The 23,454-nt window shown below is 37.3% G+C and overlaps 2 protein-coding genes across 2 annotated transcripts; both read left to right on the forward strand.

Annotated features, from left to right (window-relative positions):
* The first annotated feature begins 12,138 nt into the window (after positions 1-12,138).
* Positions 12,139-22,115, forward strand: LOC122109683 (olfactory receptor 10T2). Its single transcript, XM_042682229.1, has 2 exons — positions 12,139-12,172; positions 21,157-22,115. Exons 1-2 carry the CDS (start codon positions 12,139-12,141, stop codon positions 22,113-22,115), a joined length of 993 nt encoding a protein of 330 aa, XP_042538163.1.
* LOC122109180 (olfactory receptor 10K2) lies at positions 16,043-16,987 on the forward strand. The gene has a single exon (XM_042681405.1). It carries the CDS (start codon positions 16,043-16,045, stop codon positions 16,985-16,987), a length of 945 nt encoding a protein of 314 aa, XP_042537339.1.
* Positions 22,116-23,454: the final 1,339 nt, after the last annotated feature.

The following is a 23,454-nucleotide window of genomic DNA, read 5'->3' on the forward strand; positions in this document are numbered from 1 at the left end:
TAGAGGGGGAAAATGGCACTCACAAAAGTACCCTGGATAGAATTTTCCTATTATCCTATAGTCTTCACTGTCCTTTTTATCTCTACGACACTTTCACAAAAGAAGAAATAAACTCTCTAGTAAATTTGATTCCTTTTGTTGGAAATTTCTTCAGCGTGAACCTAAGTCCACTAACATAGAGCAGCTGCCTGCCAGAATGACATGTGAACATGGAAACATTCAAAGATTAAGGTTATGCTGATGTCCATGCATTGAAAATGTCAGTTTGGGGAGCTAAGACTAGAAATTCTGCGTTCTCTTTTTGGGAATTCCCAGACTGGTAGTAACACCTCCTACACAGAAAGCAGCAGGGGGAATGTTGAAGTGTCTAAACTCTTCTGTCCCTCTGTCATCTATGTGACAGCAACATAAAAATATTAAAACAAATTATGTCTAGATAAAAGCATGATTTTTACTTATGGGAATGAGGAGAATTAAAGCTCCAAGTGGTTAATAGTAGAACAGAATACATAGATGTTGGAGTGAAAAAAGTGAGGTTGGAGTCCCATTCCAGGTCATTATCTAATTAAGTACTCTGACCTAAGTTTACTATTCTTAATGTCAATTACTTCTTATGTAACCTGGGACCTTTAATACCTTTTCATGGGCCATTGTAAAGACTAAAATGGTTAATTTATATAAAGTAATTCTATGTTTAATAGAATGTATCAAACTATTTGCTTCTTTTCACATTCTCCTTACTTGCCTTTCTTCTTTCAATAAGCTAAGATTGGATTTAAGGTTTGACTGCGTATGAAAGCAAATAAGCTATTAAAAGGCCATGAGTTGTATCATGCATCTGCTACCATGTGCAAATCCATAAACTATGTACCATAGCAAGTACAACAAAGGGAGAAGTCCTTTCCTCCCTTCACAGCTCAGTGTGAGAAATGGCCTAGTTTCAGTTACCTATACAGGTGTGCCATATGCATGTGCCTGAGTATACGGTGGCTTTTGTTAAGATTTGTTTCAATAAAACAACTAGTTAGCTAATACTAATAAGTTTTTATTTCTCAGCCTTCCATTGGAACAACAGGTACTTTAACAACTCAGTTGGAAGATAAATAGAATGAATTTAACAGTAATTTCCTCACAATGTTACTGTGTATTCTAGTTTGTGTATTCACAAACTAGAAACTTCAATTCTATAATTTTGTACTAATTAAAATAAGGTTGTTGCAAGGATTAGATGAACATATGTACATTGTTTTGAATCACAATGTGCTTTTGACATATTGTTACATATATATATATATATATATATATATATATTATGTTGAGAGACTAAACGAGAAGATTGATATGTAAAGAAAAGAAAAGGAAAAGGAAAAGAAGAGGTAGGTCCTCCAAAAACAGAGGAATAAAAGCCAACATTGTTGAATTTGCTTTGTAACAATAGAAATTATTTTTCCCATCTGGAGCTCTATTGTCTCTAGACCCAAAGGTTTGGTGATGAGTATTCCCAGAGTAACTTTAGGTTGCTAATCTATCCATATTTCATCAAAATAAAATGTCCAAAACATCCTCAGATCATTCCTTTATAAAGATAGTTGAAGAACACATACACTTACTATACATTTTTACCCATGTGTTTGAGCATTATTGGTTGAGATAAAGTTGAATTTTCCCAATGGGGAGAGGAATATGGGAGTTTCTGAGATCCATCTAACTGTAGGAAAGATTAACTGAAAACAATGAGAGGTGACCTTCAGCTCCATTCTCTGATATTTTCAAAATATCACTTTTCCCCATCTACACACACACACACACACACACACACACACACACACACACACACAGTACACATACTTCTCTATTCATAACAGATTAGGAAGTGTTTATAAACTTGTTCTAGGCTTAAAGTCCTAGATGATGTCACTCCCACCAGAAACTAATAGGAACTACACTGAATTTTTTTTAAGAATTCAAAGAGTTTAATTGTTCCTCATTAGAAAATCTGGCTTAGCTTCTTTTTTTATTTTTTTTTATTGTGAAAATACTGTACAGAGGGGTTATAATTACATGGGTCATGTAACTACACTGAATTTATACTTTGAGGAGACTTTGACAGATACCAGTGAAGACATACCAGGCAATCATCAGACTCTCAAAACTCTTCTGTAGAGTCTGGTGAGCTTTCATACCAAATTTAGATTATTTTTCTATTCCTAATAAAAACCTCATTGGAATTTTGACAGAAATTTTATTGAATCTGCAGATCATTGTGGGTAGTGTGGACATTTTGGCAACATCAACACTTCCAATCCATGAACACAGACTATGATTCTAATTGTTTTTCCTCTTATTAATTCCTTTCACCAATGTTTTGTCAGTTTAAGGATATGTATCTTTAAAGTCTTTACTTAAATTAATTCCTAAGTATTTATTCTTCTTGATAATACTATAAAATGGGATTGCTTCCTTAATAACATATTCTGGTAGTTTTTGTTGTCCTTACTAACTCAACTTATTTTTGTAGGTTGATTTTTAATTCTTACAACTTTATCAAATTTGTCTATTATTTTTAGCAGTTTGCTAGTGAGGGAGACTTTAGGATTTTTCTTAGGTAAGAACATGCCATTTTTTCACAATAAAAAATAAATAAAAATTAAAAAAGAACATGTCATTTATAGACAAAGGCAAATTTAATTATTTCCAATTTAAATGCATTTCATTTACCTTTCTTGCCTAATTGCCCCAGTTAGAATGTCTCGTATAATGTTCAGTAAAAGTGGCAGGAGTTGGGATCATTGTCTTAATCTTAAAGGAGAAGCTTTCAACTTTTAAAATAAAATAATACTTATTGTGGGTTTACTATAGGCAGAGAGAGAGAGAAAGAGAGACAGATCCTTTACTATACTGAGATGCATTTACTTTAAACCTTTTATTGAAAGTGCAGGAAAAGAAATTAAAAACAACCTACAGAATAGGAGGAAGTATTTTAAAATGATTATCTGACAAAGTGTTTGTATTCACAATCAATAAAGTATGCATAAAACTCAACAGAAAAAAATCAAATAACCTGATTATTAGATGTTCAAAGACATAGGAATGGCTAAAAAGAATGTGAAAATGGCTGGATATTACTGATCATCAGTGAGCTATCACCTCCACCTGCTAGGAAGCTTATTGTCAGAATATCAAAAGGTAACAAATGTTAGACAGGATATGGGGAGATTATCCTTAAACATTGTTGGTAGGGAGGTAAATTGGTATAGGCATTGTAGAAAACAGTATGGAGGTTTCTCACTGAACTAACAATAGAGGTATCATTTGGTTCAGCAAGTCTACTTGAAAGGATACATTCAAAAGAAATAAAATATTTTTTCCAAACAGATACCTGAACTGCCAAATTTAATACAGAATTATTTATATAGAAGTACCCTCAACATCCATTGACAGAACAATGGCTAAACAAAATACAGTTCACATACATATGCAATAGAATGCTATTCATTCATAAAAGAAAAAGGAAATCCTTCCATTTGCAAAAACAGATAAATCTGAAGAATAAGATGCAAGGTGAAATAAGCCAGGCACAGAATATTGTATAGGACATGACCCCGATTATGTAGAATGTAAGGGTTTAAACTCAAAGTAATAAAGACTAGAATTGTATAACCAGGGAGTAGGAGGTAGGAAAGATGGAGACATGTTGTTAAAAGGGTTCAAAGGTTCAGTTGTAAGGTAAATTCTGAAGACAGTCTGGCACTGATGACTCCTATAATCCTAGCTAGTCAGGAGGCTGAGACGTGAAGGATCTCAATTTGAAGCCAGCCTGGGAAGAAAAGTCTTTGTGACTTCATTACCAGCTAACTAAGAAATGTTAGACTTGACTCAATATGTGACTCAAAGTATGAGAGCACTAGATATGAGTAAGAAAACTGCACAAAAGCTCAAGATTATGAGATCAAGCCCCAGTACCAGCCACACACACACACACACACACACACACACACACACACACACACACACACGTGCATGCATAGTTCAGCTCTACATGTGTTTTTTTTCTGGGTTTCCTATCCTGTTACTCTGATCTCTGTCTCTGTCTGTCTCTGTCTCTCTGTTTCTCTTTTAGCAGGACTAAGTCTTGAAACCAGGGCCTCATGTCTGCTGAGCAAATGTTCTACCACTTGAGCCACACCTCCAGTCCCAATCCCTTGTGCTTATTAGTTATATTTCAGGTAGAATGTTGTGTTTTTGCCCAGACTAACCTCAGATTGTAATCCTCCTATCTATATCTCTCAAATAGCTGTGATTATAGATGTGACCACCACACTCAGTTTTTGTGTTGAGACTAATTTTGTGTGTCCCACTAATTTTGCCTAGGCTGGCTTCAAGTAGCAATCCATACATACTATCTCTGTCCTCTGAATAACTGAGAATGAAGACTTTAGCTTTGTACTCAAAGTTCAGGATTTTTATGGTTCTATGCAAATTTTATGACTTTTTTTCTGTTCCAAGAAATTAGGATGTTTGTGTCTTCACAGGAATTGCATTTAATCTGTGGTTTGCTTTTGGGCAGCATGAGCATGGTAGCAATTGAATTCTTCCCATTGCTGAGTATAGGGTATCTATATGTTTACTTTTCTGTCTTCTTTCTTTCATTAATATTTTAGAGCTTTCATTGTCGAGGTATTTCACCTCCTTAGTTAACTTTATTCCCAATTTTTTTTTCTACAACTGCTATAAGTGAAACAATATTCTTAACAGCTTTTCTCAAGTAGTTTGTTAGAATTCTTTTGTAACCTGTATATATCCTTACATCAGTTATTTCCTATTTGAAATAAATAATTGATAGTAATATCCACTGTGCTGTTTTGGGACATTTCTCTGCCATGATTCCCAACCTGTCTGTCACCTCAAAACATGCTGTGGTTCTGACCCAGAAACAACATAGAACTCCAGGGATCTGGCACTTCCTACAGTGAACTTTGTACTTCTTCTTCTCCCTTCTATTTCCATTTGAGGCTGAAGTTTATTCTCCTGAATATTGAAGAGGAAGAGCCAAGAGGATGTAGAAGAAGAGTGACTGAGAGAAGGAAGGCTCACTTGACCTTCAGCCTTTCAGTTCTTCTTGGGGAGATGCCTACAGAGCAAGGAAGTGAGATTTTTCATATGAAATCCAAGGCATAAAAGAAGAAGCAAAGATCTAGAGGAATGCTGGGCATAATTTTTGCATAGGAATAATTCAAAAGTCAAGGGAGAAGTAAAATGAGTAGCCGGGGAACATCAGATGAGTTGAAGTGCTCTTTGGAGCAAGTTAACTGAAATCAAAGTAAAAACTGTACAGGGCCTCAGAGCCACACTCAGGTGTCAATTGTATAGGAAGAAGAAACAGTGGTCTGAGAACAAGGTCATAACAAATTCTCATGGTGCAGTGTCATCCTAAATTTCTGAAGCCTTAAAACTAGCTTGTGAAGTAGAAATTCTACTCAACAAAGATCTGGATAAACTGGTTTGGTTTGGTTTGATTTGGTGCTGGGATGGGGCTTGGACTCAAGGTCTGGGTGCTGTCCCTTAGTTTTTTCTCTCAAGAGTGGTGCTCTACCACTTGAGCCACAGCTCTACTTCTAACTTTTTAGTGGTTAGTGGGAAACAAGAGTCTCATGGATTTTTGCTGCCCAGGCTGGCTTTGAACCACAGTCCTCAGATCTCAGCCTTCTGAATAACGAGGATGATACTCACGAGCCACCAACACCCAGCAGATTTGGACAATCTTAACCCAGAGTAGTAATCCATGCAAACCAGAGACCTAGGCAAGCTAAAACTATATAAACAAGCCTATACTTTTCATGAAGGCTATCATTCTGCAGTTTAAAGGTATAATCTAACTACATTTTTATAGACCTTCCATTTTGCTTAGATATCTAACAATTACAATTTTATAGACCACCCATTTTGCTTAGATATCCAACAATTACTTATCATTATAAAATCCATATACCTAAATTAGAAATTACATCTCTGTTAGGCTTTACATAACTAAGCAACATGAGTCTCCTTTACTAACTCAATTAGATAATAATAATAATAATAATAATAATCTAACCCAGTAGGAAAAAAATATAAATCTACTGAGATTTGAAAGCTGAGAAGTCTAGGAGTAAACCAACTTAATGAAATCTAAAGTCAAACTACCATTTGGGTGCATCTCATAAGTCTACTTCTACCTTGCCTCAATTTTTAGCCTAAATATGATCTCTGGCCCCTTCAGCTCCCAGAGTCCAGACTGGAGGAAGAGAGAATTTATTTCCTGAGGTTAAAAAATGATGTCATGACACATTTGTATCTTGTTGTTCCTGATTGTCTAAGTTAACTCACATATACCCATCCTGAACTAAACACTAGAGCTGAAGAGGATCCACTTACTGTGTTAGTGAGTGTATGCAGCTCTCCTCTGACACTTGAAGGTGGATGAGTAGATAAGACAAGGGCAAAATAAACTACAGTAAAACTGGAGGGCTTTTACCATATCTCAGAGTGAGAGCTATGTGTCAATGACAATAAAAAGTGTTTAGCTAAAGCAATTTCCTCTTAAATCAGGAATGAGACAAGGATGCCCACTCTCTCGACGTCTCTTCAATTTCGTATTAGAATGCCTAGCTACAGCAATAAGACAAGATGCAAACATAAAAGGAATCCAAAAAAGGAAAGATGATAGGGGACTGAGAAGGTGGCTCAGTGGTAGAGCGTTTCCATGCATGCATGAGGCCCTGTGTTCAATTCCTCAGCACCACATAAGCAGGAAAAAAAGCTGGAAGTGGCGCTGTGGCTCAAGTGGCAGAGTGCTAGCCTTGAGCTGAAGAGCTGAGGGACAGCGCCCAGGCCCAGAGTTCAGGCCCCACGACCGGACCCAAAAAAAAAAAAAGGGAAAGATGAAGTAAAACTCTCCTTCTTTGCAGATGACATGACCTTGTATTTAAAGAATCCCATGGACTCCACTCCCAAATTACTCAAGCTGATTCAAAACTTTGGTAAAGTAGCAGGGTATAAAATTAACTCTCAAAAATCAATGGCTTTTCTGTATGTCAACAATGAGAAAAGCATGACTGAAATCAGGAAAGCAATTCCATTCTTAATAGCCCCACAAAAAAATAAAATATCTAGGAATTAACTTAAGAAGTGAAGGACCTCTATGATGAAAACTCTAAAAACCTGAAAAAGGAAATCAACACAGAACTTAGAAAGTGGACAAACCTTCCATACTCCTGGATTGGAAGGATCAACATCGTGAAAATGGCAATATTTCTCAAGGCTATCTACAAATCCAATGTGATACCTATCAATATTCCAAACTCATTCTTCAAGGAAATAGAAGAGGCAATCCAAAAATTCATATGGAACAATAAAAGACCCCTGATCAAAAAAACGATCTTTAACAGAAAGAACAGCACTGGAGGAATAGCAATACCAAATTTCAAACCCTACTACAAAGCCATAGTAATCAAAACAGCTTGGTACTCACACAAGAACAGACCTCAGGACCAATGGAATAGAATTGAATACCCAGAAAAGAATCCAAAGACCTATAGCCATCTAATCTTCTATAAGGGAGCTAAACAAATAGAATGGAAGAAAGACAGCCTCTTCAGTAAATGGTGCTGGCAAAATTGGCTAATCACTTGTAGAAAACTAAAGCCAGATCCTTATATATCACCCTGCACCAGAATCAACTCCAAATGGATCAAAGACCTCAGAGTCAAAGCAGACACTCTGAAAACATTACAGGATGGAATAGGAGAAACCCTAGGTCTCCTTGGCACAGGACAAAATTTTCTTCATAGAGACCCAGAAACACAACAAATCAAAGAAAGGTTGGACAAATGGGATTGCATGAAATTGCAGAGCTTCTGCATGGCAAAGGACATAGCTAGCAAGATCAATAGAAAGCCCACAGATTGGGAGAAGATTTTCACTAGCCATGCAACAGACAAAGGTCTCATATCTAAAATATATCTGGAACTCAAAAAATTAAATCCTCAAACAACAAATCTTCAAAGAAACAACTGCCCAATAAGTGGGCTAAAGACTTAAAGAGAAGCTTCCCTGAAGAGGAAAGAAGGATGGCCAATAGACACATGAAGAAATAATCAACCTCTCTAGCCATAAAAGAAACGCAAATCAAAACAACATTGGGATACCACCTCACTCCAGTTAGAATGGCTATAATCAAGAACGTTAATAACAACCGATGCTGGAGGGGGTGTGGACAGAAGGGAATCTTACTGCATTGTTGGTGGGAGTGTAAACTTGCTCAACCACTTTGGAAAGTAGTATGGAGGTTCCTCAAAAGACTCCACATAGAGCTCCCCTATGACCCAGCAATCCCACTTTTGGGTATTTACCCAAATGATCACAAACAAGACCATACTAAAGCTACCAGCACAACTATGTTTATTGCAGCATTATTTACCATAGCTAAGATATGTAACCAACCCAGATGCCCCTCAGTAGATGAATGGATCAAGAAAATGTAGTATATATACACAATGGAATTCTATGCCTCCATCAGAAAGAATGACATTTCCCCATTTGTTAGGAAATGGAAAGTCTTGAGAAAGATTATATTAAGTGAAGTAAGCCAGACCCAAAGAAACATGGGTCCCATGGTTTTCTTATTTGCAGTAACTAGTATATATCTGAGACAAGCAGAAACGGTCAGATAAGTTGATGTTAGGCAAGATGAACCCCAAGGTAAGGACTCAGATGGTTTTTTTCTTCCTTGCAATTGTTTCTAACATATTTATAAGATATTTCTTTGTTGCTTTGTATGTCCCTCCCCCGACGGTATAACCCCTGTTTTTACTGTATTTGATATTGGTATAATTTGGAGAGGGAAAGGGAAAAAACAAATTGTTTAAATAGGGATACACGTGGACCCATTGCAACAATAAGATGTACAAGACATTATGTCGAAACATGAACTTTACAACTTTGGCGTAGGGTGGGGGTGAGGGGGGAAATGGGAAGGGATGGTAAGGGGAAACAAAGGAGGAGGCAACAATGCTTGATAAGAAATGCACTCATTACCTTGCCCATGTGATTGTAACCCCACTGTACAGTATTTCCACAATAAAAAATAAAGTGTTTAGGATTCAGATCCAGATATATTAAATTCATTCTCCTTGATTCTTACTTCATGGCATCTTTTCTTCTTCTTAGCAACTCTTCTGTTTTCAGTTTAACTTCCTCACCATCATGATTTCTTGATGAGTTTTTTCTATGCTACAAGCCATGATCAGAGATCATCAGCTAGCACCCCTTGACTCAGCCACAGGAAAATAGAAGTCTGAAGAGTTGGAGACTAGAAAATAAATGGTGAGTGTTTTCTAATTAAACTGAGACATTTATATCACTGGGACAATGGAGCTTGTGATCATTTATTCTCCCAACATTTAACATATTTTATTTAATATTTCTTACATTACAAAGACACACCACCACGCAATATATTAATTTTGTGTGAGTGAGCAGAAAGGAAGAAAACACAAACTCGAGTGTTAGGGTAGAGAAGGAAATGTCCTTACATCTTATTCTGACCAGGACCTGAACTATAAAAGCCATGGCTCGGGCCACCTCTCAGCCACACAAGCACCAACCCTCCAATTTTAGTTTCAACAACAGAGCTTAAGAAAACCTTGTTTCACAGTGTCCCTGCTATCCAAATTATCTGGGTAAGTGTTCTCTCTCATAGTTTCGGCAACATAACAAATCCAGAAAATGAAAGGAAACCTAGTTAAATTTTCTAAAATTACCTTTTCTAAAAGTGGCTAACAATGTTCTGCTCCCTGAGCCCTAATGTCTCTGCCCAATTTTGAGCAATTGGCTGTTTGGTGACTTGCCTCTCTTTTCCACAGTCAACCGAAGCTGTTAATTAAACCCATTGTGACATCCCAATGGCAGTGACTTTGGCATCAGGAGACTCACAGAAAAACCCCACACTGATATATATAAAAAAACTACCCATTGCTTCCTGGTCACTAGTATCTGTGACGCTGGTCTGGCTCAATTGACAGAAAATGACAGGAGGAGCCTGATCACATGTGACTTTGGTCTGGGTCTCAGCACCCAGACGGTCGTCACATCTCTACCTTGAGAAGACTCCAGCAACCTCTTTTGTATTTCAATTTGAATTCCATCCTGTAGGCTGTGTATCTCTAGCTTCTCTCAGGAAAGGGAGAGGAGATTGGGAGCCTATGAGTAGGAGACATTCACCTTGGACTGAAAACCACACTGAGAAACTGGACGATGGACAGAAAATGAGAGTAAACATCTACCCCCAGCGGGACTTAGTTTTCATATCTCAGGTAAGAAACAGAGACGAGTGATAAGTCAAAGCTGTTACAGTGCCAATAACAAAATGGGAGAGCCACTATTAAGGATATGGACTCCAAACATCAGGATTAGTTGAACTCTAAAATAAATTTCTACAAGACCGTACATATAAATTTTACATATGTAGATATAGATATAGGTATAGGTGCAGATATAGATATATTCTAAACTAACTGATCCATTGCTCTTCCTAAATTTACATAGTTCTAAATTTTCTTAGTTCTGATCTAATTCAACTCAGCAATATTTTAATAACAAAATCCTAAACAATGAATGAATAACCTTTGTGCAAAAAGGGATGTATTAGATGGGATATAGACAAAGCAACACTACTTCAAACTGGGATGAGAACTTCTTGAGTGCTCTACAATAATTATAATAGACAATTACAAAGGCAAAAAAAAACAAACAAAATCAGAAAAGTAAAAACGTGACTACCACAGGCACATAGCAAGCAGAGAGATACAGGAACAAAGCACATAAGTAACAAAAAGAGAAAATTAGCATCTACATGATGAGCACCTTCCAGAGGCAGCATTATCCTGCAGAATTCTACACTCCTGAAAGAAAAGAAAGATTTCTGTTTTGGTTGCTAATAAAGTCATTCTGGCTTTCTGGTCTTGGGATTTCTAGCATTATTTGAGTGAATTTCTTCACCTGTCAAAGGACACTATTAGGCTAGTTCCTTAAGACCATCTGAGATTGTAATAGTTATGACTCAAGCTTTCTAGAGCTCCTCTTGTGTGAATGATAGGCAATGTCTACAAAGTACCCTTGCCAACCTGCAAAGACCTTCTAACTAATGAAGATAGAGGCAGAATGAAGTTATTCCCCAAAACCTCAGCTATCTGCCCCCACCCACTTTAATTCTAAGTAACAATTGCAGGACTAGTACCTGTGGACATTTGCAAAAGAAACCTTGAAAGTTAATAAATGATGGAGTTAGAACCTGGACCCATACTAAATTGTAATAGAGCTCTTTTTCTTTAAATATCTTTGTACAGAAGGAGAATGGCAGGATACTGTCTTCCCTTTCTCATGACACATATACCCATTCACATGCACATCCAAAGAGATAATGCACACAAAAGCAGGCACACTCACCAACACAGATTATACTCTATTTAGTGCTGGATACACCACTCTGTGAACCTAAACACAGCCCACAGCATCTTTGACTCTCAAATTTTTCGTCTTCATAATGTTGATATTAAAAGTAATAACTACCTCAGTGCCAACGTTGAACAAAAATGAACTCAGGTACAGTATCTAGGCCTGGAGTTCAAGACCCAGGACAGGCATGCACAGGCATGCACACAACACACACACACACACACACACACACACAGAGAGAGAGAGAGAGAGAGAGAGAGAGAGAGAGAGATTAATAACTACCTCATAAAGTCACTGTAAGGACCAACTTAGAAAACACGTATAACAGTATTTTTTCCCTATTATACAACACAAAGAACATGGAATACATGTTAACCTCTGTAACATTTCTTAAAAAATAAAATAAAACAAATATCAAATTTGGATGCTACTCTGAAGCCAAAATCCTTTCCCAGGTTTTCTTCCTGGAAACATAATGTACATCAGAATGATTGACTGGGATGAGGATTCCTCAAAGAATGTAATGAACCTCTTCATTGTTTGTGTTCATTTGGGGTTCTTTTAACTTGAAGAATTGTTGTGTTTATCAGGTATAAGATGTTTTTAAGTATTTATGTTTGTGTAAAATGGTTCAGTCTAGCTAATATGTGGACTACCTTACATATTTTCTATTTTTATGGTGGCAATACTTAATATCTAATTTCTTAGCTTGTTCTAAGAATGTAGTTTTCATAACCTCTAAATTTGTGATCTCAACAGGAAGCTTATTATAAGGAATTAGTACAGGGGGGAAAAGGAGGAAATAGATGTCTCTTGTTTCAAGCCACTGTAGATATGTTTTCCTTTAAGTGTATGTGTGTGTATGTGTGTGTGTGCATGTGTGTGTGTGTGTGTGTGTGTGTGTGTGCACTCGTGTAAACAGTGGAACAGGGTGTGTTTTCTTACTTTAGAAGGGTCAATAAGAATTAAGGAAAAAGGAGTGACATTGTTCTAAAAGAAATGTACTTTTTATCTGACTTATGTAACCAAAACTACTCTGTATATCACCTTTACAATAACAATAAAAATATATTTTTAAGAAGTAAGGAAAAGATTAATTCATTCATTCAAAATGTCTACATGAGCAATATACACATTATGTCTGTGAAAATACTTACAGGTGATATTAAAATCTTATTTACACTTAAAACTTTCCCTAAAGTGAGCTGATTTTTTTTTTACTTCAAGATATTCAGGATGTTTTGTTAGTCTTGAAATCTTCTTTATAATTTGTATGGCCATTTGTCTTAAAATGCGTATTGAATCCTTGCTTCTCTGAGTAAAGAACAGTACCTGTGTTCATATTTCTATCTGCAATACTTAGAATAACACAGAAATATAAGAATTTTTAGATAATTTTCCAATCTTTAGGAGATCAGAAAACAGCTAGATTATTGTCTAAACAAGTTGAACAAATACACTTCATAAAATATGTGTTCTCTATAATCATAAAGCATCTATAAGAAGAATCCTTATTTATATATGGCTAAGATTACTTAAATTTCTATCTTCTAAATTTATATCCCTTCCCTGCAAATAAAAAAGTTAGGAAGCCTCCTTCAGTTTTCTGCCAGATGTAGGTAACATGTATGCATGGCTCTGAGCAAGCAAGTAACGAAGTATTTGTGTGGTGTTTCAATCTTGGGAAGACTTGCTTCTTCCCAGTGCGAACAGAGCTCAATAGAAAACCAAGTTACTTTCCTCAAGATGAAGAACCTCAAGGGAATAAAGATCCCTCTTAAATTTCCCCTTACAGAAACCATGACAAGAAAGTGAGGGAAATGAGGTGTTTATTAACTGTTTACTGAACTAGCCTCCTTTCACATAAATACTCCCTTTGAATCTTTCCAATAGCCTTGGAAAGCAGTAATTGCTCTTCTCACTATAGAAATGAGAAAACAGGCTTCATGGAATTTATAGTCTTCCAAACAGAACATGACAGAGTTTTGATTTACTCCTACATCTGTCTGATAGCAACATCTCTTTTATTCCTACGTTATCCAATGCTATATGAGTTTTCTAAAGGTAAAATCTCAGATCAGATATTACAAATCCACTATGAGTGCTGAGATTGGGGACTCTAAAATTAGAAAGATAACGGTACAACTATAGCAAAACTACCAACCTACTTGTCAATAAAAATCTTATGTAAACCTCTGGATAAATAGCCAGAGGAATGAGATGGAGGAAGAAGAGGACATATGTTCCTTTCACAGAGAAGGGAGGGTTAAGCATAATTATGTAAGCAGAAATTACCAGAGAACAATTAGTGCTCTTCTGATAGCAATGCTGTTTATCTAAATTCGTTATATACTTGAATTAAAAGTCACAAAAACTAAATAGTGCCCATTCCTGTGTTAATATGCCAAGCACTCCTTAGAAAAATATGGAAACTCAGAAATCAGTGTTTTAACTTATTGCCCAAGGATGTACAAGAACAGGTGCATTTTGAATGCTGCCATAATCGTAGGAGCATAACCATCAATTCAGTCACCACATTTTTTCGAATAATGACCTCTTCTCCTGACTGTGTCTCATCTTTGACTCATGAGAAACTTGAAGCCCTGGACTGCAACCTATTTATACATGCATTGCTAACACATCCCCAGCACCTGACATGTAATTGTCATGATAGTGCTTAATATTTCTTGTGTAGCAATCTGATGTTCTTGACTCAGCAGATCTCTGCTAAGGTAGGACGTATTACCAAGTTTTGGTTACTTAACTAGCAGATGTGATAGCTTTGTAATGGTATGCTTCCAGATGGGATTAAAGTGAGGGTATCATCATCATAGCTCTCTCACTGACTTGGATTCCACTGTGCTCTAGAGGGTAGCAGAGGCACCAGCTACTGGGAAAGCTTTTCGGCGTAACGAATTCCCAAACAGCAGATGCTTCCTTCAGTGTCACTGGCCTATCTAACCCCATGATTTCTCTTTTAGGTTTGAATGGGTGGAATCTAAGCCACGTGATACAGAAATCCTTAGGAGTTGGTTCTTGGTTCTTGGCAGTCTTTCTACCCGGGATAAAACTAAGGATTTTCTTACTCTGTGAGTGCCTAAGAAAACTATGATGTCATGAATGAAAATTGGTAACAGTACGGTAGCTCACTTTTTATTTTAATCTAACAATATTTACAGGGATGCTTTCAGATGCTTATAATATAGTTGTGCCTGTCCAGGTGTATTAAGGGAAAGATAAGTAAAATTCACATTTTTCCCTCAAAGGAGGCAAAATTTAGAGGCGAAGAAAGATATGAGAACAACTTACTACAATATGTTAAAATTGAGTAAATGTCATTTACTCGTTAGATATGTGGGTTTTGAGGAAGAAACAATTTACATCACTAGATGTGTGAGTTTTGAGAAACCATTCCTTTTATCAGGAGATACAAAGAAAGCTTTGACCAAACCACAGATTTCATCAAAGCTTCAGAATATACATAATCTGTAAATGAAGATGACTGATAAATTGACATAAGCAAGGGACAGAGGACAAAACTTTTCCCAATCACAGTACATACCAGAAAAGCTCTTCAGAAGCAAAGCCCCAGTGGCTATCACCTGTAATCCTAGCTACTCAGGATGATGAGATCTGAGGAACACAGTTTGAAGCTAGCCTAAGTAGGAAAGTCCACAGACTCATCCCCATTTAACCACACAAAAAAGCCAGAAGTGGAGCTATGGCTGAAGTGGTAGAGTGCTAACTTTGAGCATGATAGAGGAATAGAAAAGATGGCCAGCTGTAATTTCAGTATGAGTTAAAGGAAGTAGTAGAAATGGATAGGAGGGCTCTAAGACTGGTTTTCCTTGTGGGAGAAAAAAACCTAGAGAAGCAGAGAGATGTCCCATTTTAGAATAAGTAACTTAGAAAGAAAAGAACTCTTTTCAGCCTTTGAAACAGAACATACCCAGATAGAGAAACTATATACAATTTTATGAGAATTTGAGGCGGTAGAACTGAGAATTCCTAACGAGAAGAAAAACAAACTAGGAGATAATATAGGTAGGCACAGATTAAAATTGAGAGGAGTTTAAGCATAAGGAGGATAAAGGTCTAAACTTAACACACATTATATAATTGTAGCAAAAAGCGATTATTAGTGGGAGGGCTGTGTATTCAATTGTAGGAAAGGTTGCATTGAGAAAGTATGGGTACTGGCAACCCAAATGGACAAGAGCTACAAGCTACAAATGAAACACTAAGAATTTAAATCCCAGCCCCACCGTGGAACTAGAGACAAAGGATCAGTTGAGTCTGAAAATTATCAATACTTTAACTATGGTGTTAGAATTACTGTGAAGACAAACGCTTGCGCAATCAGACTTACTTATTTTTGGACAAATTTTAGAAAATCGGAATGAAGAGGAAGTGATGAGTTTAGACAAAAATCTGAGAACACATGCTCACTCTGCATTTATCAGTTTCCTGTCGGCTTTATGGATTTTCAGAGATTCCTGTGGGTACTCGCGCCTCCTCAATCCTCCAGTCCCCTGATCATGCACTGCTCATGGAGTGGGTCAATGAGACAGTGGTGAGAGAGTTTGTCTTCCTGGGCTTCTCATCTCTGGCCAGGCTGCAGCTGCTGCTCTTTGTCATCTTCCTGCTTCTCTACCTGTTCACTCTGGGCACCAATGCCATCATCATCTCCACCATTGTGCTGGACAGAGCCTTGCACACCCCCATGTACTTCTTCCTCTCTGTGCTCTCCTGCTCGGAGACTTGCTACACCTTCGTCATCGTACCCAAGATGCTGGTGGACCTGCTGGCCCAGAGGAAGACCATCTCCTTCCTGGGCTGTGCCATCCAGATGTTCACCTTCCTCTTTCTTGGCTGCTCCCACTCCTTCCTGCTGGTAGCCATGGGCTATGACCGCTACGTGGCCATCTGCAACCCGCTGCGCTACACCGTGCTCATGGGGCGTGGGGTGTGCGTGGGGCTAGTGGCCGCGGCCTGTGCCTGTGGCTTCACTGTGGCACAGGTCATCACATCCTTGGTATTCCACCTGCCCTTCCACTCTTCTAATCAACTCCATCACTTCTTCTGTGACATCTCCCCGGTCCTCAAGCTGGCCTCTCACCACACCCGCTCCGGTCAGATGGCCATCTTCATGCTTTGTGCATTGGTCCTCGTTATCCCCCTGTTGTTGATCTTGGTATCCTACATTCACATCATCTCAGCCATCCTCCAGTTCCCTTCCACATTGGGCAGGTACAAAGCATTCTCCACATGTGCTTCCCACCTCATCATTGTCACTGTCCACTACGGCTGTGCCTCCTTTATCTATTTGAGGCCTAAGTCCGACTCCTCCTCAAGCCAGGATGCTCTGATATCGGTGTCCTACACTATCCTAACCCCACTCTTCAACCCAATGATCTACAGCCTAAGGAATAAAGAATTCAAGTCAGCTCTTCGCAGAGTTGTAGGAAGAACCATTTTTGTGCCACAACGTTAATTTGGATTCTGATCTTTCCAAATAACAAAGCATAAGAGATGCAAGAGAAATTTCCTAGGAAGTTTGGAAATGACCAACCAACCAAGCATCATGCTCAAAAGCAGAGATTATTTCTCCCTCCACTTTTCACCATTGTCATATTAATTATAATCCATTGAAATATTTTGAGTTGAGTGAAAACTAATGCACAACAGTTTTAGGAAATATGCATGTGTTCAGAAGTCTAGTCTCTGGCAAACACAAATTCATCCAGGGTTAGTTAGAAACAATTTTGCTTTCTCTCAGATTTTTTTAAATAGGAAAGTGGTATTCTTTCTTTTTTTAATTTTTAGTATTTTTAATTTAATTTTGTTGTCAATGTGATGGACAGAGGGGTTGCAGGGAAAGTTTGAGAAAAATGAAGGGGTAACAATATTTGACAAGAAATGTACTCACTACTTTATGTATGTAACTGTAATATCTATGATTTTGATCTGAAAACTTACTATATTTTCACCTTCTTATTTGCAATAACTAGTGTATGTCTGAGACAAGCAGAAATGGTCAGATAAGTTGATGCTAGGCAAAATGAACCCCAAGATAAGGACTCAAATGTTTTTTCTTTCTTGCTATTGTTTCTAACATATTTATAAGATGATTTCTTTGTTGCTTTATATATCCCTCCCCCACGGTATAACCTCTGTTTTCACTGTATTTGATGTTGGTATAGTTTGTGGAGGGGAAGGAAAAAGACAAAACGTTATGTCAAAAAACAAACTTTACAACTTTGGCAAGGCGGGTGGGAGGAGATGGGAAGGCAGGGATGGTAAGGGGGAAAAAAGAGGAGGCAACAATGCTTGATAAGAAATGTACTCATTACCTTGCCCATGTAATTGTAACCTCTCTGTATGGTATTTTCACAATAAAAAAACTTATTAATCAATTAATAAATAAATAAATCTTAGCCCTGAATGTATTCAATAACATCTTTGTTGGTGGTACTCATGCTTCAGCTGCCCTGGGGTTCATTGGCACCTTCTTCATTCTGCCTGTTGGCTTTGCTTCTGTCTTCCCTACACATCAGTTCAGTTCACATAATTTATCTTCTTATCATTGTAATGCCTATTATAATACTCCCCAAATCACACAGTGAATGAGTACTGAATAGAAGTCATTCCCTCTCAATAATTCCACAGACAGAATTAAGAGATCTAGTCATCTGAGCTTTTATGCAGGCCATATATATAGAAGCAAAAAAGGCCCAGCCTATATAATTCTTCAAAAGGCCCAAGATTGCTGTATTTATGAAGCAGATCCTAAACAAATAAACTCCCTGAGCTAAAAGAATATCTAGTGTCAAGTACTTTGCAGATGTGAAGAGTATTTTTATTTTGTCTAGTTATGTTTTATTTATCAAATATGAATATCTCTTCTAGTATTAAATGTGATATCCTTGTCCAAATGTAGTCATTTAATTTCTCTCCTCCTAAGCTCTGTTTAAATCTCAGAGGCCCCTAGTCCTTAGAATCCCAGAAGGCTGTCCAATCCAATTATAGAATCAGAATTGATATATGAATATAGACTGGTTATTTTCAGCCTCTTATTTAAAACCTGGAGATTTGGGACACTTAAACATCCAAATGAATCCTTTATGAGAGGTGTTCATTTAATCTTTCAGAGAAGATGGCATTACTTCGCAACTGACTTTGTGCGTCCTCTTTCAACATTCACAAGACCTACCAGACAAAGTCACCAAGCTCAAAGTCACATGTCATCTTTCTTGATCTTTTGGAGGTAAATGTTTAAGTGTACTTTCTTTGTCAATAGCCATCTGAAGCAAGAACTATTTCCTACTAAGATTTGAATACACTGGCATAGTTTTCATTGTTATGCAAAATATTCACTAAAATTAAGCTATAGTTGTTCTAGTCTTGCAATGAAAGGAATTTCAATTCTGGTTGGATAGGCACACAGAAATACAGGCACATGTCCACACACACTATATTTTAATATATAAAATAGAAATGCTAAGGAGTCAAGAAATAGAAGTAAATGAGTGCCAGAAAGCCTTAGTATAGATTCTTCTTCTGACATTAAAGATGACCTTGAGAAAAAATTTAAAATTTAGGAATGATATGGACCATAGCAGAAAATCGTAAAAACCTACGTTAGAAAAAGTGATAGCATATGAGAAAATGAAAAATCAGAAGGAGAATTAATATCATCATTTATTAAGTATTCTCTTAGAGTCTCTTATGTGCTCTATACTGCTTTGAGGACTGCATAGCATCTACAATACATTGTTATCAATCCTGCCTCAAATTAACAGTCTCTTTAGGGATATGAGACTTCTACATGGACAAGTTAATTATAAAGAAGTACACAGTAGAACCTAGTCTACGACCCATATGTGCACAGTTTTAAGATCTTTGGTCTTATGAAGAGAAAGAGCTTCCAGGAAGGTTTCAGGGGTCCTGGAAGTTTTATTGACAAACATGGATATGAAGGAGATTATAAATGAGATACATGTTTGGGATTGTATATGAGACACATGTTTGTATGTCTGTGTTTCACACAAAACAGCATAAAAAGGTATAAAAATACCTTTCATACTTATATTCATACTTAAGTGTGCCTATGATCCCTTTCAAAATACCTGTGCATATAACCAAATTTTGGTTAAGTCACACAAAAAAGAAACTAACGATTTAGGGGAGTGTTGAAAGGACTCATAAAGCTGTGATTGACCATAAGTCCAGTCCTTGTGATCCTACCTACCTTTGAGTACATTCACCAAGCCAAATATATCTTTGACTTACCTATTTTCCTCCTCTCCAGTCACCTTTTCTTGTCTCATGAACTTTAGAATTAGAAAGAATAAAGCATAAATCTATTTTAAAATTGGGTAGCATTTAAAATGTGAGTCATTATAATGCAAAGAGAGAAGGTGGAAATGATGTTAGTTTTGCATGAACAAGCAGCACTTGGAACTATTTAATCTCTTGGTAAAGGGACATGGCCAGGAAATCTGATAATGTAAAGAATGTAATGTAATGTAAAGGTAGAAAGTAGATTATAAATAAAAAGTCTTAAGTTCTGGTACTTAAGCATAGGGTGCCTTTCAAATCTTATAAACATGAGTATTTGAGACAAAGGCAAAAACATACCAAATAAACAGCAAGTAGTATTTGCTACGTCCATTTCAAATATTTTACTTATATTATCTTACCTAATTCTTTTACCAATCCTATATTAAGCAGTATCGTAATTTACATTTTACAAATGGGAAAAAAGATCACAAATCCTGATGAAGTTTTTAAGCTTTAACCGCCAAAGGCAAGATTCAAACTCTTGTGTTCTATTTCCTGAGTCTATACTCCAAGGCCCAGCATTTTAATGTCCTTATGATAATGTTAACAAAATGAATTGTGATCACTCTGAAAGAAACCAACACACAGGATAGCACAGAATCAAGAGCACATAAGAAAATTAATTTAAGTTGTTTTTTTCCTTACTGAAGATAGTATTCTTCTTGATCTGGGAAATTTTCCCATTTCGTTAAGTGATTTTTTTTAACCTTTGAGATAAAGATATTTATTCCTTAAAATACAGATAAACAATTTCTTTCTTTCCTTTTTTCTTTTTAATTCCAGTACTGAGGTTTGAACTTGAACTAGGGCCTTGCATACTCACTTGCCTCTTCTGCTCAAGGCCCAGCACTCTATCACTTGAATCATACCTTCACTCCCAACTTTTTGGTGGTTGTGAGTCTGACCTAACTCATGTATCTGTAACCCCTCTGTATATCAACTATACAAAAACAATTTTAAAAAAGAGAAAGAAAGAGAAAAAAACAAAGTCTAGCTTGCATAAAAAATACAATGAAAACACTAAAATCAAAACAAATCCTTGAAAAAATGTATCTCTGATTTGTCTCTCCCCAATTACACCCCAAACTGGTGTAAACTGGTATCCTCAGACCTCAGCCTCCTGAATAACTACAATTACAGACATGAACCACCAGCACCCAGCAAGATTAGCAATTTCATACCAAAAACAAGCCAAAGAGGTCATCTATACCTAGATGGATTGAGAGACAATGACAAATTCTCTTAAGTCTAGAAATATATTTCAAGAAAACGTTTCTATTACAATGATGTCATTTTGTCTCTCCAATTTCACTCAGAGAGAAGTTATCCAGATGCGAAGCTTCAACAGAACCACCGTGGTTACACAGTTCATCCTGGTGGGCTTCTCCAGCCTCGGGGAACTGCAGCTACTGCTGTTTGTCATCTTTCTTCTCCTGTACTTAACCATCCTCATGGCCAACGTGACCATCATGACAGTTATCCGTTTCAGCCACACCCTGCACACTCCTATGTATGCTTTCTTGTTCATCCTTTCATTTTCTGAATCTTGCTACACTTTTGTCATCATCCCTCAGCTTCTGGCCCACCTGCTCTCAGCTACTAAGACAATCTCCTTTGTGGCCTGTGCCACCCAACTCTTCTTCTTCCTGGGTTTTGCCTGCACCAACTGCTTTCTCATCGCAGTGATGGGCTATGACCGCTATGCAGCCATCTGTCACCCCTTGAGGTACACGCTCATTATGAACAAAAGGCTGGGGCTGGGGTTGGTTTCTCTGTCAGGACTCACCGGTTTCCTCATTGCTTTGGTGGCTACAAATCTTATCTGTGACATGCCTTTCTGTGGCCCCAACAAGGTCAACCACTATTTCTGTGACATGGCACCTGTTATCAAATTAGCCTGCACTGACACCCATGTCAAAGAGCTGGCACTATTCAGCCTCAGCATCCTGGTGATCATGGTGCCTTTCCTGTTGATCCTCATATCCTACGGCTTCATAGTCAACACCATTCTGAAGATCCCCTCAGCCGAGGGCAAGAGGAAGGCCTTTGCCACTTGTGCTTCTCACCTCACAGTGGTCTTTGTCCACTACGGCTGCGCATCCATCATCTACCTCCGACCCAAGTCCAAGTCTGCTTCAGACAAGGATCAGTTGGTGGCGGTGACCTACACAGTGGTCACTCCCCTACTCAATCCTCTTGTCTATAGTCTGAGGAACCAGGAGGTAAAGACTGCACTGAAAAGAGTGATAGGAATGCCCATCGCTACCAAGATGAGTTAAGAACACTTCTTAAACTTAACTAGGAAATTCAGATTTTAAATCAAGACTTAAAAAAAAAAACAAGAAATCAAAGACTTAAAATGTTCTCTAACATTTTAGACACTACTATGTAGACAGTGTTTCCTATTCCAGAAGAATGTCCAAGTAAATCTACATTGTCCAGTGCCTGGCTAGAAAAAGAAAAGACAACTCATACCTGTCCAAAAAATAAAAAATAGACAAGGCAAGAGTTGTATGAGAGAAGACACAGATAACCAGGTTTGTTAGAAAGATAAAATAAGGGTTGTAAAAGGTTTTATTTAATGACTATGCTTTCTGAAGAAAAAAAAAAGGTTTGGCCTGAGGATGAAAACAGGAGAAAGTTTGAAATGAGACTTCAATGGAGAACGAGCTATCAATACTAAGGACCTGGATTTATTTATTTTTTGTCATGGGCTTTAACTCTGGGCCTGGGCTCTGTCCCTCAGCTCTTCAGCTCAAGGCTAGTGCTCTACCACTTGAGCCACAGCGCCACTTCCAGTTTTCTAGTGGGTAATTGGAGATAAGAGTCTCACAGACTTTCCTGTCCTGGCCGGCTTTGAACTGTGATCCTCAGATCTCAGCCTCCTGAGTAGCTGGGATTACAGGTATGAGCCACTGGCACCCGGCCAGACCTAGAGTTTTTTTAACTGATGAAAAACATTATTTAAAATTACTAAAACTGTGAATGTCAAAATTTAAAACTGTTATTAAATTAATTATAAAGCAATCATTTCAGTTTTTGTTTGTAGTTTCACTTTGCTTTCCTATAGTGATATGGTAAAGTATTCCTTTTTGTTTGTTTGTTTGTCCAAGACTAGTACTCCAACAGTATTTGATGCTTTTGCTAATTGGCTGGTGCTCTACCACCTGCACCACTCCTCCAACATCAATGTGTTTAAATATTTCTAAGGATGGATAATTTTAAATAATGGACTGGCAATCATCAGTAACAACTCATGCTTGATGCTACCATGAGCATAGCCCCAGTGAGGCAAACCCCACCCTAATCTTCCAATTTATTGTCTCTGTGATGGAAATGATACACTAAAGTGAAACCTATACCTTCTTGTAATGATTTCTATTATGAACACTAAACAGAATTGATTTTAAATCCTAGCTGTATTGTTTACAAACTGTGTAATTAGAGACATGTTCTTTAAAACCATCGAAGCTAATAAACTTTGAACTTTATCTGGATAAAAGTGTTTGGGGACATTTGGGGACTGTTAAAGATTTTTCTTTTTTTTCCTTTTTTGAGTTAATAAGTCATTGTCCTTTGTCTTTTAGTTGGGAGAGTTGATTATTATTGTTGTTTTTC

The sequence above is a fragment of the Dipodomys spectabilis genome, unplaced genomic scaffold (assembly GCF_019054845.1).
Source record: "Dipodomys spectabilis isolate Male_0828 unplaced genomic scaffold, ASM1905484v1 ptg000069l, whole genome shotgun sequence".
Classification (NCBI taxonomy): Eukaryota; Metazoa; Chordata; class Mammalia; order Rodentia; family Heteromyidae; genus Dipodomys; species Dipodomys spectabilis.